Source organism: Oncorhynchus kisutch, linkage group LG14, assembly GCF_002021735.2.
Source record: "Oncorhynchus kisutch isolate 150728-3 linkage group LG14, Okis_V2, whole genome shotgun sequence".
NCBI lineage: Eukaryota > Metazoa > Chordata > Actinopteri > Salmoniformes > Salmonidae > Oncorhynchus > Oncorhynchus kisutch.
The window spans coordinates 41,936,400-41,950,992 of NC_034187.2; the positions used below are offsets into that span (position 1 = coordinate 41,936,400).

Genomic DNA, 14,593 nt, shown 5'->3' on the forward strand with positions numbered 1-14,593 from the left:
CTAGCAGATTTTTTTGCATTTAAGTTCATTTCCAGCAATTCTAGACATTTTGCCATGCACCTGAGAAATTTTGCAGTTTAAAGCACATTTCCTGCAATTCTACATCCTGCCATGTAGCGGAGAGAATTTTGCAGTTTTAAAGGTAGACTTAGTGATATGACGTAGATGCAGAAAGTAAACAGCATAGTGGGTACATTTCCGCTCTTTTGGTTCCGTGGCGCCCACGCTGTAAGAGTGAAGCGAACCCGTGCGTGCACATGTGCAGATAACTGTATGACTGAAGACTTGCATCTTGCTCATCTCAATATTTGTGCTGCTGCTCCTGGCAATGTTATTTAGCTGAGTCTACATTTTTAAAGCTAATTTCCTACAGTTCTATTGCATTTTGCCATGGCTAATGTGTTACTATGCTTTAAAACAATCTATACTGCTAAATGAATAGTTTTTGGATTTTTTTAAACATTTATTTCCTTTAGGTGATTGTTAGTTCTCAAAAATAAAAATAAAATATAGGTCCATCTAGTTTTATTTAGTAGTTTAAGTTTACACTGAAATAATTTTTCCATTGTCCAAAAAGTTATCAGCCCAAAGAATATTTTTCACTGTTTGGACTTAGGCAACCTGAAAAAAACATTTAGGAAACCCTCCCAAGGATTAATGGCAGAAGGAACCCCGTCTTTAAGAATGAGGAATGCGTTGACTCCGATCATAGAGAAATGTAGTATGCAGCAGATAGCATGCTTGATTGTTATACAGCAAAGGTCAGTGATTTTGGTTTGGTTTCATCCCTACCGCCTCTGATATTGTGGACTCACTAAATGCATGCTTCATTTATAAATTGTTGGAGCGTGCCCCTGGCTATTCATCAATAAATACAAATGGTGTCATCTGGTTTGCTTAATATAAGGAATTTGAAATTATTTATACTCACTTTTGATACTTAAGCATATTTTAGCAATTACATTCTACTTTTGATATTTAAAACCAAATACTTTTAGACTTAAGTAAGATTTTACTGAGTGACTCACATTTACTTGAGTCCTTTTCTATTAAGGTATCTTTTACTTTTACTCATATGACAATTGGGTACTTTTTAACCACCTGGATTGTGTATGTGTGCCATTGAGGTTGAATGGGCAAGACAAAAGATTGAAGTGCCTTTGAAAGGGGTATAGTAGTAGGTGCCAGGCGCACCGGTTTGTGTCAGGAACTACAACCTGCTGGGTTTTTTCACGCTCAACAGTTTCCTGTGTGTATCAATAATGGTCCACCACCCAAAGGACATCTGCCAACTTCGCACAACTGTGGGAAGCATTGGAGTCAACATGGGCCAGCATCCCTGTGGAACGCTTTCGACTCCTTGTAGAGTCCATATCCCGACGAATTGAGGCATTTGAGAGCAAAATGCGCGGTGCAACTCAATATTAGGAAGGTGTTCTTAATGTTTTGTACACGTGTGTATGGAAGTAGTTTAGTGCCTAAAAAAAGGGGTTAAATGGGTCGACCGATTAATAGGAATGGCCGATTTTAAAGTTTTCATAACAATCGGAAATCTGTAAATTTGGATGCCGATTTTTAAAAATGTTTTATATATTTTTTCACACCTTTAATCTTTATTTAACTATGCAAGTCAGTTAACACATTCTTATTTTCAATGACGGCCTAGTAACGGTGGGTTAACTGCCTTGTTCAGGGGCAGAACGACAGATTTTTACCTTGTCATCTCAGGGATTCAATCTTGCAACCTTATGGTTAACTAGTCCAACGCTCTAACACCTGCCTCTCGAGGAGCCCACCTGTTACGCTATTGCAGTAAGAAGCTAAGGTAAGTTGCTAGCTAGCATTAAACTTAATCAATCATAATAACTAGTTATAACTACACATGGTTGATGATATTACTAGTTTATCTAGCGTGTCCTGTGTTGCATATAATCGAAAAAGGACTCGTTGCTCCAATGTGTACCTAACCATAAACATCAATGCCTTTCTTAAAATCAATACACAGAAGTATATATTTTTAAACCTGCATATTTAGCTAAAAGAAATCCAGGTTAGCAGGCAATATTAACCAGGTGAAATTGTCACTTCTCTTGCGTTCATTGCACGCCGAGTCAGGGTATATGCAACAGTTTGGGCCACCTGGCTCATTGCGAACTAATTTGCCAGAATTCTACATAATTATGACATGACATTGAAGGTTGTGCATTGTAACAGGAATATTTAGACTGATGGATGCCACCCGTTAGATAAAATACGGAACTGTTCCATATTTCACTGAAATCATATTTTTTTTGTTTTCAAGATGATCGTTTCCGGATTTGACCATATTAATGAACTAAGGCTTGTATTTCTGTGTGTTATTATGTTATAATTAAGTCTATGATTTGATAGAGCAGTCTGACTGAGCGGTGGTAGGCACCAGCAGGCTCATAAGCATTCATTCAAACAGCACTTCTGTGCGTTTTGCCAGCAGCTCTGCTGTTTATGAATTCAAGCCTATCAACTCCCAAGATTAGGCTGGTGTAACGATGTGATGTGAAATGGCTAGCTAGTTAGCGGGGTGAGCGCTAATAGCGTTTCGAACGTTACTCGCTCTGAGACTTGGAGTAGTTGTTTCCCTTGCTCTGCATGGGTAACGCTGCTTCGAGGGTAGCTGTTGTCGTTGTGTTCCTGGTTCGAGCCCAGGTAGGAGCGAGGAGAGGGACAGAAGCTATACTGTTACACTGGTAATACTAAAGTGCCTATAAGAACATCCAATAGTCAAAGGTATATGGAATACAAATGGTATAGAGAGAAATAGTCCTATAATAACTACAACCTAAAACTTCTTACCTGGGAATATTGAAGACTCATGTTAAAAGGAACCACCAGCTTTCATATGTTCTCATGTTCTGAGCAAGGAACTCAAACGTTAGCTTTCTTACATGGCACATATTGCATTTTTACTTCTCCAACACTTTGTTTTTGCATTATTTAAACCAAATTGAACAACAAATAATGTTTCATTATTTATTTGAGGCTAAATTGATTTTATTGATGTATTATATTAAGTTAAAATAAGTGTTCATTCAGTATTGTTGTAATTGTCATTATTACAAATACATTTTAAAAATCGGCCGATTAATCTTTTTTTTTTTGTCCTCCAAAAATCGGTATCGGCGTTGAAAAATCATAATCGGTTGACCTCTAGTTTCCAGATCTCATCTCTCAGATATAAGACACTTCAAAACAAACTTCCAGTAGATGTTTTTCCCTGTATGAATCTGTAATTCAATGTGTTTATGGGCTAATAGCAGTAAGGCCAAATTCAATGTTTCCTCAAATAATTTTATATTTTTGGGTCCTAAAATCAAATATGTAAGTGATCCTTTGTATGACCATCTTAAAACAATTCCATATGTCAGCTTAGTAGAACCCCACCCCCTTCCAGGTTTAGACTCTAGAGGATTAATGGACCCAAATGATGCAGCCTTGCTCAGAACTGGTAATAAGGACCTTTTTCAGCAAAGTCCCAAAGTCTCTTCTCTTTCTAAAATGGGAATGGGTTTCCATTAGGGGTGAATCGGTAGGGTCAGATAAGGACGGGGTGTTGGGTGGGTCAAGTTCAGGAGGAGAGGTTAAGGTCAGGCTGGCCCTCAAGGCTGCTCCAGGAACCAAATCTCGTTCTGTCGGTTTACCGCCGCGGGGTTAGTGTAGCCGGCGACAATGAATGAGTCATTCACGCATATGGCGGGGGAGTCAAGCACTTCCGCCATGGAGCGGATCTCGTTGATGATGGTCACCTCGTTCGTAGCACCAGCGAAGGCCCTGGAGCGAGAAAGGGGCACATAGGAATTTAATGAGATTTGATTCAAGTAATGGAGCTGTGCGTTTAAGGTATTTTAACCTCCCTACCCATTCTGCTGTATAAATTCCAATGAGATTGTCCAATACAATATGCCATGAAAGTGAATGTCACAATGGGCTAAATGGAAACACGACTGGAGCCACTTTGTCATATTTGGAAGCATGAAGCAACTGTATGATGTCTACAAAAAGTGTTGGAGTGGTGGCTGATTGACTGAAATAATGTCAATAACTTTAGCTAGTTAGTCTCTCGTGACTGACTTAACAAATGTTTGTGTCCAATAGAGTAGCTAGCTAGTTACGTACATACGATTTGGTTCCGAGATTCCCAGTAAGCTAACTTCTTGGCTAACTGCAGGCCAAAACAGTTTGCCAGAAGCTGAACTTGTTCATGCCTCAAACTGACAAAGTGGCTCCAGTAATGATTACAATTTGATGTTAACGTATCTACTTCCATATTGTATTGTCATAAAATGTATCAGGCAGCACAACATAATCGCCAACCTTGTGTATACAGTAGTGGCAGGCCATTCCTCAATGCTTATTTCAGTGTCAGAAGGCTGGGGTGGCTGGGCTTGGTATTCTGTGGGCAGGTAGTAGGCCACAGTGACGTCACTGGACAAGACAGAGTGGTTCTCGTCTGTGCGGATCACCGTCAGGATAGGGATGGTCATACCCAGATAGGTACCTAAGGACAGGACACAAACAACCAAGAGTCTGCAGTAGATTTGGCTAAACAAGGATGACGTTTGAAGAATAAAGACTCGATGACAACTGTAAAGGCTGCTTTGGACTCACCTGAGGAGTTCTGCTGGCAGATGTATCTCATGAGCTTCATGAAACCGTAACAGATGCTCTGCTCGTAGGTGTCCTCGTGAACCGTGATGCACGCCCAGTGGGCCTTCTCATAGTGGCGTTTCTCATAAAGCACGTCCCCACACTGTATAGACAGACAAAGGCTCAGGCTCATGAATTTGGCTGGGTCACTATTAATGATGCGTGGATCAGCGGTTTGTTCACCCGCCCGCAATTGCTAATAACCCATCGAGTGGCCCAGCCAGAGACCGACTTGAACCTGATCGAACATCTGTTGAGACATGAAAATAGCTGTGCAGCGACGCTCCCCATCCAATCTGACAGAGCTTGAGAGGATCTGCAGAGAAGAATGGGAGAAACTCCCCAAATACATGTGTACCAAGAAGACTTGAGGCTGTAATCGCTGCAAAAGGTGCTTCAACAAAGTACTGAGTAATAGCGGCGAGCTTTACACCACTCCAGCCGAAACTTGGCATTGCATCTTAGGCTTGTGTGCTCAGCCATGGAGACCCATTTCATGGATTTCCCGACGAACAGTTATTGTGCTGATATTGCTTCCAGAGGCAGATTGGAACTCGGTAGTAAGTGTTGCAACTGAGGACACCGTGAATCTTGGAGGAGGTGGTGTGGGTGTGCTTTGCTGGTGGTACTGTCTGTGATTTATTTAGAGTTCAAGGCACACTTAACCAGCATGGCTACCGCAGCAACTCCATCTGTTTTGGGCTTAGTGGGACTAAACACTTTTTCAACAGGACAATAACCAAAAACACACCTCAAGGCTGTGTAAGGGATATTTGACCAAGAGGGATCAGATGACCCGGCCTCCACAGATGACCCGGCCTCAACCCAATTTGGATGAGTTGAACCGCAGAGTGAAGGAAAAGCAGCCAACAAGTGCTCAGCATATGTGGGAACTCCTTCAAGACTGTTAAACTGGTTGAGGCCAGGCTAAACTGGTTGAGAGAGTTTGCAAAGCTGTCAATGGCAAAGGATGGCTACTTTGAAGAATATCAAAATATATTTTTATTTGTTTAACACTTTGTTACTACATGATTCCATTTGTTATTTCATAGTTGTCTTTACTAGTATTCTACAATGTATAAAATAGTAAAACAATGAATCAAAACCCTTGAATAAGTAGGTGTCCAAACTTTTGACCGGTATTGTAAATGTACAGTACATAGCTACCTCAGTTAGCTTGTATCCCTGCACATCAACTTGGTACTAGTACTGCCTCTATGTAACTTATTTTCTGCTCCTTATCTATAGCCATGTTATTTTTTTACACATTTGCTGTATTCCTCGGTGTCACTATTTTGGCTTTTCTCTTTAACTCTTCATTGTTGGAAATGTACCTGTAAGTAAGCATTTCACTGTTAGTGTACATCTGTTTTCTGCAAAGCGTGTGACAATTGCCTAGAATTTAGTGTGAATTGTCCAATAATAAAACGTTTATAAAATTAGCAGACTTAGTGTAACATACAAAAAATGTATGTGTGATCCCTGCAGCCAAACAGGACCACACATTTTACAATGAGTCTTATTGCTGGGCTGGCAGAGTAGATATTGTTCGTTGGTGAATTTGTCAGATGATAGACTTGCCTTCTCCTTATGAGTGATGAGGGTGAAGGGCACGCGCTCCCGGTCGTGTTGTCCATTGTTGTTGCTAGTGATCTGCTGGATGGGCTCGGCCATGTCTGTTTGAGATAAAAACAGACTTGGTTCATTTTTATCGAGTTGCTTCTAGTAGGGTCGTCATAGTCCAGGACCTTCATGTTTTTGGGTAAAAGTGGGGAATTTTGCAACCCTACCTTCAAGCACAACAAATGTGGAGTTAAGCTGTATGCTTGATGACAATGCTGTAGTGCTACTAACAAAACACCCCATTTTCTTACATTTCCAATCCTGACTTGGGCTCCATAGATTAAGAAAAACGTTGTGTTGTCTGCCAACCTGCCTAAGAGGTCAAACTAGTTGAGGCAGAGGCCAAGGTGCTGAAATATAGACCCCTATGGCATGACTGTAGATAGTAGTAGTACAAGAAGTATTGGTTTCCTATTGCAGTCTATAGACTATAGTCGCCATTCCCAAACTAGGGGTCGTCCAATATAAAAATGGGGTCGCGGGAGAATTTCCAAAATCCTGAAGGGGAAAAAATATACATGATTTTGAGAGACAATCTTGTGTGGTTAACCTTAATCAAATAAATTATTCAAATTTGAAAGATAAAATTAGATCACTTGAATCATTCCCACGGTGAACGGCTAGGCCTGCTATGCTCTGAATCCACACACTAGCGAACAATGCCTCCCTTCCCTCGGCTGTGCATGTTTATTACAGAAAACAGCATCAGTCAGTTTCCCACATGAGTAATGACTGCTCGCCTCCAAAGCTTGAAAGAGCATTTTGGTACCTACTTCCCAATCTGCTTGACTATGATCATGGCTCTGTTGACATGCCGGTAAGTGAAATCGAACTGTCATGTGGCCGAATGCTGCTGACAACGCATTCACTGGTCACTTAGGAGTTTGTGTTTGATTCAAAGGGAATACCTGCCGCCTCCCTCTGTGCTTTAATGCAGCGGTCAAAACTAATGGGAAACTAATGAGTGTTCAAGACAACTGGGAACTCGGGAGAAAAGAAACTAGCTGTGGGAAAAATCTTTTGAACAGTCATCCAACTCTGGCCTCATTTTAGAGCTCCGACTTTCCGACCTGAAGATCAGTGACGTCATGATTTGACCTTGTGTTCCCAGTTGTCTTGAAAGCACCATAAAACTCATGGTACCCTTCGCCAGCTCATATCTGTGTGAAGCTGGATTCAGTGTGCTCGCCTGCATTAAAATCAAATATCGATCCATGTTAGATGTAACGCCAGACTAATTTCCAATTGACTGTCATAGCCCCACATTTAAAAGTATGTGACGGTGAGTTGAGAAGACAATCAGAAATACTGTTAGTTTTTCAATTGATGGCCATTACCCCAAATCAAAAAGTAAACATTGGTTGTTAATTACATTAATTACATTTCACATGGTTGGGGTCGTGAGAATCTGAGAATTTTCAGATATCAAATTGGGGTCGTGGTTCAAAAAAGTTTGGGAACCGCTGGCCTATAGTGTTAGTCTACAGTAGGCTTGGGCAGTATCCAGATTGTCATACCTTCATATCGACCTTGTGTCATCCCGGGATGTTTTGCAATACCGGCACTGAACACAAGGGGCACTAATTTCATACCCGACAGCCTCTGGTAACCGAAGGTTAGCAATGCTAACAAGTACATGTAAAATCCAATAGAGAATGCTAACGAGCGCATTGGAAACTTTTTTACAGTTCTGACCTAAAGTATTTGCAGGACAGACATCCCAGCTCATAAAATATACAAGTAACAACAAAAATGCTACTCAGTTTGCTGCATGCACAAAACAATTAGACATAAAGGCTCTTGATTCAGGAGGGGTTTCTCTACTGTTACCAAACAAAGCTTGATTTGGGAAGAAGCTCACCACTTAGCACAATAGCTAACTAGCTACTAAATTAGCAAACCAAATGCACAACTACAGGGCATTTAGAACACTTTAGGCAGGTAACTTAGTTTAAGATATCTAGCTGGAAATCATTTAATTCGATATTAACTACGTCACCTCGCGCATGCTGCACAACAGTGAGTGACACGCAAGGCGCCGTTCTCTCGTCGTTGTGGGCTTGAAAACAAATACCACTGACTGGGAACTACAGGTAAACTTCCTAATGTGACCGGTGAAATGAAGAATGCAATCTTCTTTAGGCTTATCTAACGTATTGCATAAGTTGACTGCAGGTATTTACTTAAAGTAGCTATAAATAAATAAATAAATAAATAAAAGTATATTGTGTGTGTATTATACCACCCAAGCCTATAAAACTGATAAACTGGGTAAATCCAGATGTATCCTAGGCCTATTCTCAATACAGGTGAATGCATATTCAATAGAAGTGTGCATGCATTGAGTTATTTAGCTTTTTTGGGGGCTGACGTCATCTGTAAAGCCACAAATGTGTTTCCCTTCCATGTAGCACTTTTTATTGTACTGATCAACATTTGCATAGAAGTAGATTATTTTATAATTCCCCATGACAGAGGAAGAACCATTATGCTGGTAATATGGGTCAGATCTTTAGAAACCGGCAGTTTGCTGCATTAATGGTGCAAGCATGGCGCTAATAAATCTGCTCGGGGAAATAATGGTACAGCAAAGCCTTACAACAACTAAAAAGTAATTTAATATAGGATTTACTCCATGTCGCACAGCAAAACTATTTAGTTGCATATGCGGCAATGTATCCCACTCCAACTATTTGTAGCAGATAAGGTATCGGCTAATGGCTCTATTGTCATTTCAACACATTAGGCCTACAACTTCTCAGAGAGCAGATGGCCAGTAGATGATGGTGGGGTGATGTGCATGATCATACATGGGTGACTCATTATGACTGTCCCCTAATATGTTTGATAAGGAGGGTCATTGTTTCTTTAAGTGCCCCTTAGAACCAACATCTCTGGTTTAAAAACAGCATATATTTTATTTGTTATTTAGCAGATGCTCTTATCCAGAGTGACTTGTTTTTTATTTAACTAGGCAAGTCAGAACAAATTCTTATTTACAATGACGGCCTAGGAACAGTGGGTTAACTTCCATGTTCAGGGGCAGAACGACAGATTATTTTTACCTTGTCAGCTCAGGGATTCGATCTAGCAACATTTCGGTTACTGGGCCAATGCTCTAACCACTAGGCAACCTGCCGACAAACTCCTTCAATCGAGTGTTGCGCAAACCAAAGTGTAGTCTGTCAGTGTTTTACTATGGTGGTATTACAATGGACACAGATGGGAAGATCTTAATAAATGGACTAAAACACCTTTTGAGCACCATTCAAAGCCCAAGAGCGAGTGGGGGAGTGGGCAGAGGTTTACTGTACAACATTGTAACCCACAGTATTTCAGGACAGGATTTAATAGCCCAAGCTTTCCCTTACCCAGAGCAGGTTAGGCTATAGCTCATCTGTTAAGCCTTTTAATGCCTCAACAGCGGCTCCATGCTAAGTCTCAAGTTAATTAGTCAGAGGAGAGAGCCTAACTGGAACTCCATAAGCAGCATACCATAACTCGGTGTTCAGCAGCCTACACATCCAAACAAAAGGGCATTCATTTCTAACCTGTGGCTTTGACACTAGCCTACTTCAACCTGGGTTGTGTTTAGGGCTGGGCAATATGGCCTAATAATCATATCTTTATTTTTGTATTTTTTTTTCGGACTTATGGGCGATTCACGATATATACAAAATTATGTAGACACCCCTTCAAATGACTGGATTTGGCTATTTTAGCCACAGCTGACAGTTGTATAAAATTGAGCACAATGCCATGCAATCTCCATAGACAAACATTGGCACTAGAATGGCCTTACTGAAGAACAACGTGGCACCGTCATAGGATGCCACCTTTCCATCAAGTCAGTTCATCAAATTTCTGCTCTGATAGAGCTGCCCCGGTCAACTCTAAGTGCTGTTATTGTGAAGTGGAAATGTGTAGGAGTAATAATGGCTCAGCTGCGAAGTGGTAGGCCACACAAGCTCACAGAATGAGACCACAGAGTGCTGAAGTGGTGGGTTGCAACACTCACTACCGAGTTCCTAATTGCCTCTGGAAGCAACGTCAGCACAAGAACTTTTAGTCGGGAGCTTCATAAAATGGGTTACCATGGCCGAGCAGCCGCACCACAAGCCTAAGATCACCATGCGCAATACCAAGTGTCGGCTGGAGTGGTGTAAAGCTTGCCGCCATTGGACTCTGGAGCAGTGGAAACGCGTTGTATCACGCTTCACCATCTGGCAGTACGGCGGACAAATCTGGGTTTGGCGGTTGCCAGGAGTACGCTACCTGCCCCAATGCATAGGGGATAGAGGATTAATGGTCTGGGGCTGTTTTTCATGGTTCTGGCTAGGCGCGTTAGTTCCAGTGAAGGGAAATCTTAACCCTACAGCATACAATGACATTCTAGATGATTCTGTGCTTCCAACGTTGTGGCAACAGTTTGGGGGAAAGCCCTTTCCTGTTTCAGCATAACAATTCCCCCATGCACCAAGCAAGATCCATACAGAAAATGGTTTGTTGAGATTAGTGTGGAAGAACTTGACTGGCCTGCACAGAGCCCTGACCTCAACCCCATCGAACACCTTCGGGATAAATTGGAACGCCGACTGCGAACCAGGCCTAATCGCCCTACATCAATGCCCGACCTCACGAATGCTCTTGTGGTTGAATGTAAGCAAGTCCCTGCAGCAATGTTCCAACATCTAGTGGAAAGCATTCCCAGAAGAGTGGAGGCTGTTATAGCAGCAAAGGGGGGGACCAACTCCATATTAATGCCCAGTAGCCAGCTAATCGTTTATACTTCAAGTTTAGCCAACTTGGATCTATTTGCTAACAAAGGTAGAACAGTTGCATTGTTATGAACACATCCTTCTGTCTCCAACTGTTTGAAAAGCATGCTTGTCCACTTTCTTCAGATGTGAAATCAAGTGGCCTACCTTTCTCCGAATGAGAGTTGCCAATTCCTTTATATAATTGTGTTTTATGCTTATCGATCATCTATAAGACAGACTAGACAGCTAGAATCTTCTGCTAATATGCTGCTAGCGGAACTGCACGAGACAAACCAAGCATATATTTTCCAGAATCTATGTTCATTCATACTTGTTTTTAGTAGTGTCTGTTCTACTCGCAATTTGAGGAGTTGAAACATAAAAAGGGTGTTAAAAGGTTTCCATATGACCGATTTTCTGTTGGACCAAACCTCAAATGCAAATAGCGAGTTCAATCCGCTTGTCAGAGAGGAAAACATGATCTCTCATCTGTTTTTCTGTAAGTGGTGTGTGTGTGTGTGTGTGTGTGTGTGTGTGTGAGAGAGAGAGAGAGAATTGGAAGGTACACAGCCTACAAGCTATTGCACAGAAGATGCAAAAAAGATGACCAAAAAGACAACAAGTGAACATAAACACTCATAAAATAAAAAAATATATAAACTTTATTCTTACAATATAGGCTTTTGGAATATAGTGCCCAAACAAACATTAGAATTAATCTAATTCATTTGATATCGCGCAGCCCTAGTTGTGTTCATTAGGCAATACATTTGAGAAAACCAACTCAAAAACTCAAGAGGGGCTGTGGATATGTCCAATAATGTTTTAGTAGTGTGCCCTACTGAACACAACCCCAGACTGCAGGTTTGAATTGCTAGAATCGAGATAAAACAGTGATACTAGTCATGCTCAGAGGTTTTGGCTCGACTCTAGCGTGTTCCCTACTGAACATACATACTGCCCTACTGGACTGTAGTGGAGGGGATACCTAGAATGTAGACTGAACAGCAGTAGTACTATTTAGGCTCAGAGGTTTTGACTTTGCTCTGGGGACAGCAGCATAGACAGCCCAGTCTGGGTGTACCCTTTCAGCCCTCTGTCATTTTGCTGCTGACTGCCTGCTGCAAACCCAGTCTGCATTCCAGACGACCTAGTAGGTCAGGCACAATTTTGCTCCGTTTCCTTTCAGAAATATAAGCAGTTCTGGGTACAAATCGGGGTCATAGTACAGCCAGCCATCTGGCTTGTGTGTGCAATAGGGGGTCTATCCTTTGTTTTACTGTACATGCAGACAGGGGAAATTGGGTCACTCAGTGTTGTTGCCTCATGTTAACCTTACAGGGGATTCAGGACAAAATATTCACATTCGCCAGAACAGAACAGTGTCTTTCAACCTGGTATTTTTGTAGGCTATGTGGCAGGGATCATCAACTAGATTCAGCCACGGGACGATATTTTTTACCCCCCCCCCCCCCCCCTTTCCTTGAGGATGGTCGGGCGGCAGGAACATGATGTCAAATTGACATCAAGAAGACCAATATGTTTGACAAAAACAATTTCAAACCTGGCTTACAATTGTATATGATCACGTTTCTTTCTATTATGCATGGGAATACTTGAACAGATGTCTTAAATAAAAATCACCTGGATCTGATTTCCAGGTGTTTTGTTTATGTCCAACAATAATAATAAGATTTTAAAAAATTGGGGGGTAAAACCATCCATTTTTCAACTCTTAAGTACCACATTCAATTCAGCATTTTTTGTTTTACAGCAGAGGTATTCAAACAGGAGTCAGCAGGGGTACTGCAGAGGCTCTGTAAATGTTTTTTTTTAAGTAGAATTTTCTTTTATCAAAACTATCCATGCCTGTCATCCCCGTGAAAACAAACACTCCCCACTGATAACATTACAACCTAACGGTAAATCTTGAATGGGGGGCGGTTTGACCTCAACATTCACTGACCCCTGATCAGCCCTATTTCCCTCTCCTTGTATGCACAGAAATGATTGTCCCTCACGGATGAATACAGTTTTATTGAAATGTAACTCTTTTTCCATTTCGTTTTTCCACTGACTTGTCACCATTTTCCCACCTTCAAGATTTGTTAGGAAAACGATTTCTTAACAGATGCATTTCTTAAAATGTCATTGGCATAATGTGTTGAAGAGATATGAACAGTGACCCCGCATGCGGATGCCTGCCAAAATGGCTTGCAGAGTGGTAATCTGTTGGATCAGAGTTTGTTGAGGGGCAAAAGGATCAGGGGCTTTAAGTGAAATCTGTCATGTTGCTGCAACAAGCACTCATTTTACTAGGCTAGCCCCTCAGTTTCACACATGACATTAGCATTTCACAGCCTAGGATTTCATGTAGCTCTAGTACATTATACATGTTTAATACATTTCAGTGTTCCTTAACTAGCCTAGTGACAATAGTACCGTTTTTGTGAATGTATACATTGTCTTGAGCCCTGATACAATGTGTCCCGTTTCTTGGCTGGGACACAGCACATTACCCACAATGCACTGTTTTGACAGCCGTCAACATCGACGGAGAGTTTAAACAACGTCGACAATGGTTTAAGAGGTTAATGATGATCACTGTATGTCTATTTGTGGGGGGAAAAAAGTAGCGTCTGGCACCCTGATGACGTCGACTACAGGAATAGTTCGAGTTCGCAGCAGATCTCTCACGCAGAACTAGGTCAATTGATGAAACGGGAATAAAAACAAAAGTAGCCAACTTTGCACAATTGTTGTCACAATAAACGGTGTCAACCGTTTTGTTTATACTGTCCATATAGCATTGCCTCAACATAATTGCCCATACAAAATCCACTACTTTCTAAATTCGAACTGCACAGTGTGTGCTCTAAATCCCAAATGCTTTACCTCGAGGCACTTCGACTTGGTGTCCTCGAGCAGCGTCCTGCCAGTAGCGCAGCAATCGGTCTTGCTGCCCTTCGTCCTCCATCGTCTCACTCTCCTCTTCCAGACTTCCATTGCCCGAATCTGACAGCTGGTCTTCCGAAAAAGATTCCAGATCCTCTAGAGTGATCGTCCCAAATACGGATTCGTCTCCACCGCCGATACCATCGAGTCCACCACCTCCATTCATTCGACAATTGCCAGGATGCATTCTCCACTCTTGGGAGAGAAAAAAAACTTAAATAAACGTATTTCAAAGCAAATGTGTACTGTTGGGTCTAAAGAAAGACAGCTTTTGGTGGTAAATCCGAGCGCGTTCTCGGATTCTGATCCGGGTTAAATCCGATTTAGGAAAACTTCAGGGCCATTTTTGCTCTAGTCTTGACGTGCTCGTTTTATCTACACAGCTGTGCAACCTATATTCTATTTACAGAAACCATTTCAAACTTATTCTACTGAAGTTATTAATCGTCGAAGACTGCAAGACAAATACCTTGCCTGTCATAACGCGCTGCTTTCCATAGGCTGGTGAACCTATCTTGACGTTTATAGATAGTGGAACAAACACCACATGACACCTGGCCACTCCTACTGCA

At 41.6% G+C, this 14,593-nt stretch overlaps 2 protein-coding genes across 6 annotated transcripts in view; one reads left to right on the forward strand and one right to left on the reverse strand.

The window, feature by feature from the left end:
• The window catches only part of fancm (FA complementation group M), a 68,357-nt gene that overhangs the window by 4,261 nt on the left and 49,503 nt on the right, over nt 1–14,593 (forward strand). The gene's annotated exons all lie outside the window — the stretch shown is intronic.
• LOC109878128 (heme-binding protein 1-like) lies at nt 3,001–14,575 on the reverse strand. The gene is made up of 6 exons (XM_020470342.2): nt 14,491–14,575; nt 13,962–14,216; nt 6,265–6,359; nt 4,645–4,786; nt 4,351–4,534; nt 3,001–3,807 (listed from the first exon to the last, which is right to left on the reverse strand). The coding sequence occupies exons 2-6, from the start codon at nt 14,206–14,208 to the stop codon at nt 3,636–3,638; spliced, it is 840 nt and encodes a 279-aa protein (XP_020325931.1). The 5' UTR covers nt 14,209–14,216; nt 14,491–14,575; the 3' UTR covers nt 3,001–3,635.

Coding starts and splice junctions, on each gene's coding strand:
- LOC109878128 (XM_020470342.2), bottom strand. CDS start 14,208: ATGCATCCTGGCAATTGTCGAATGAATGGAGGTGGTGGACTCGATGGT. Junction 6,360..13,961: donor CCAAGTCGAAGTGCCTCGAG/GTAAAGCATTTG, acceptor TATCTCAAACAG/ACATGGCCGAGCCCATCCAG. Junction 4,787..6,264: donor TCATCACTCATAAGGAGAAG/GCAAGTCTATCA, acceptor CTGTCTATACAG/TGTGGGGACGTGCTTTATGA.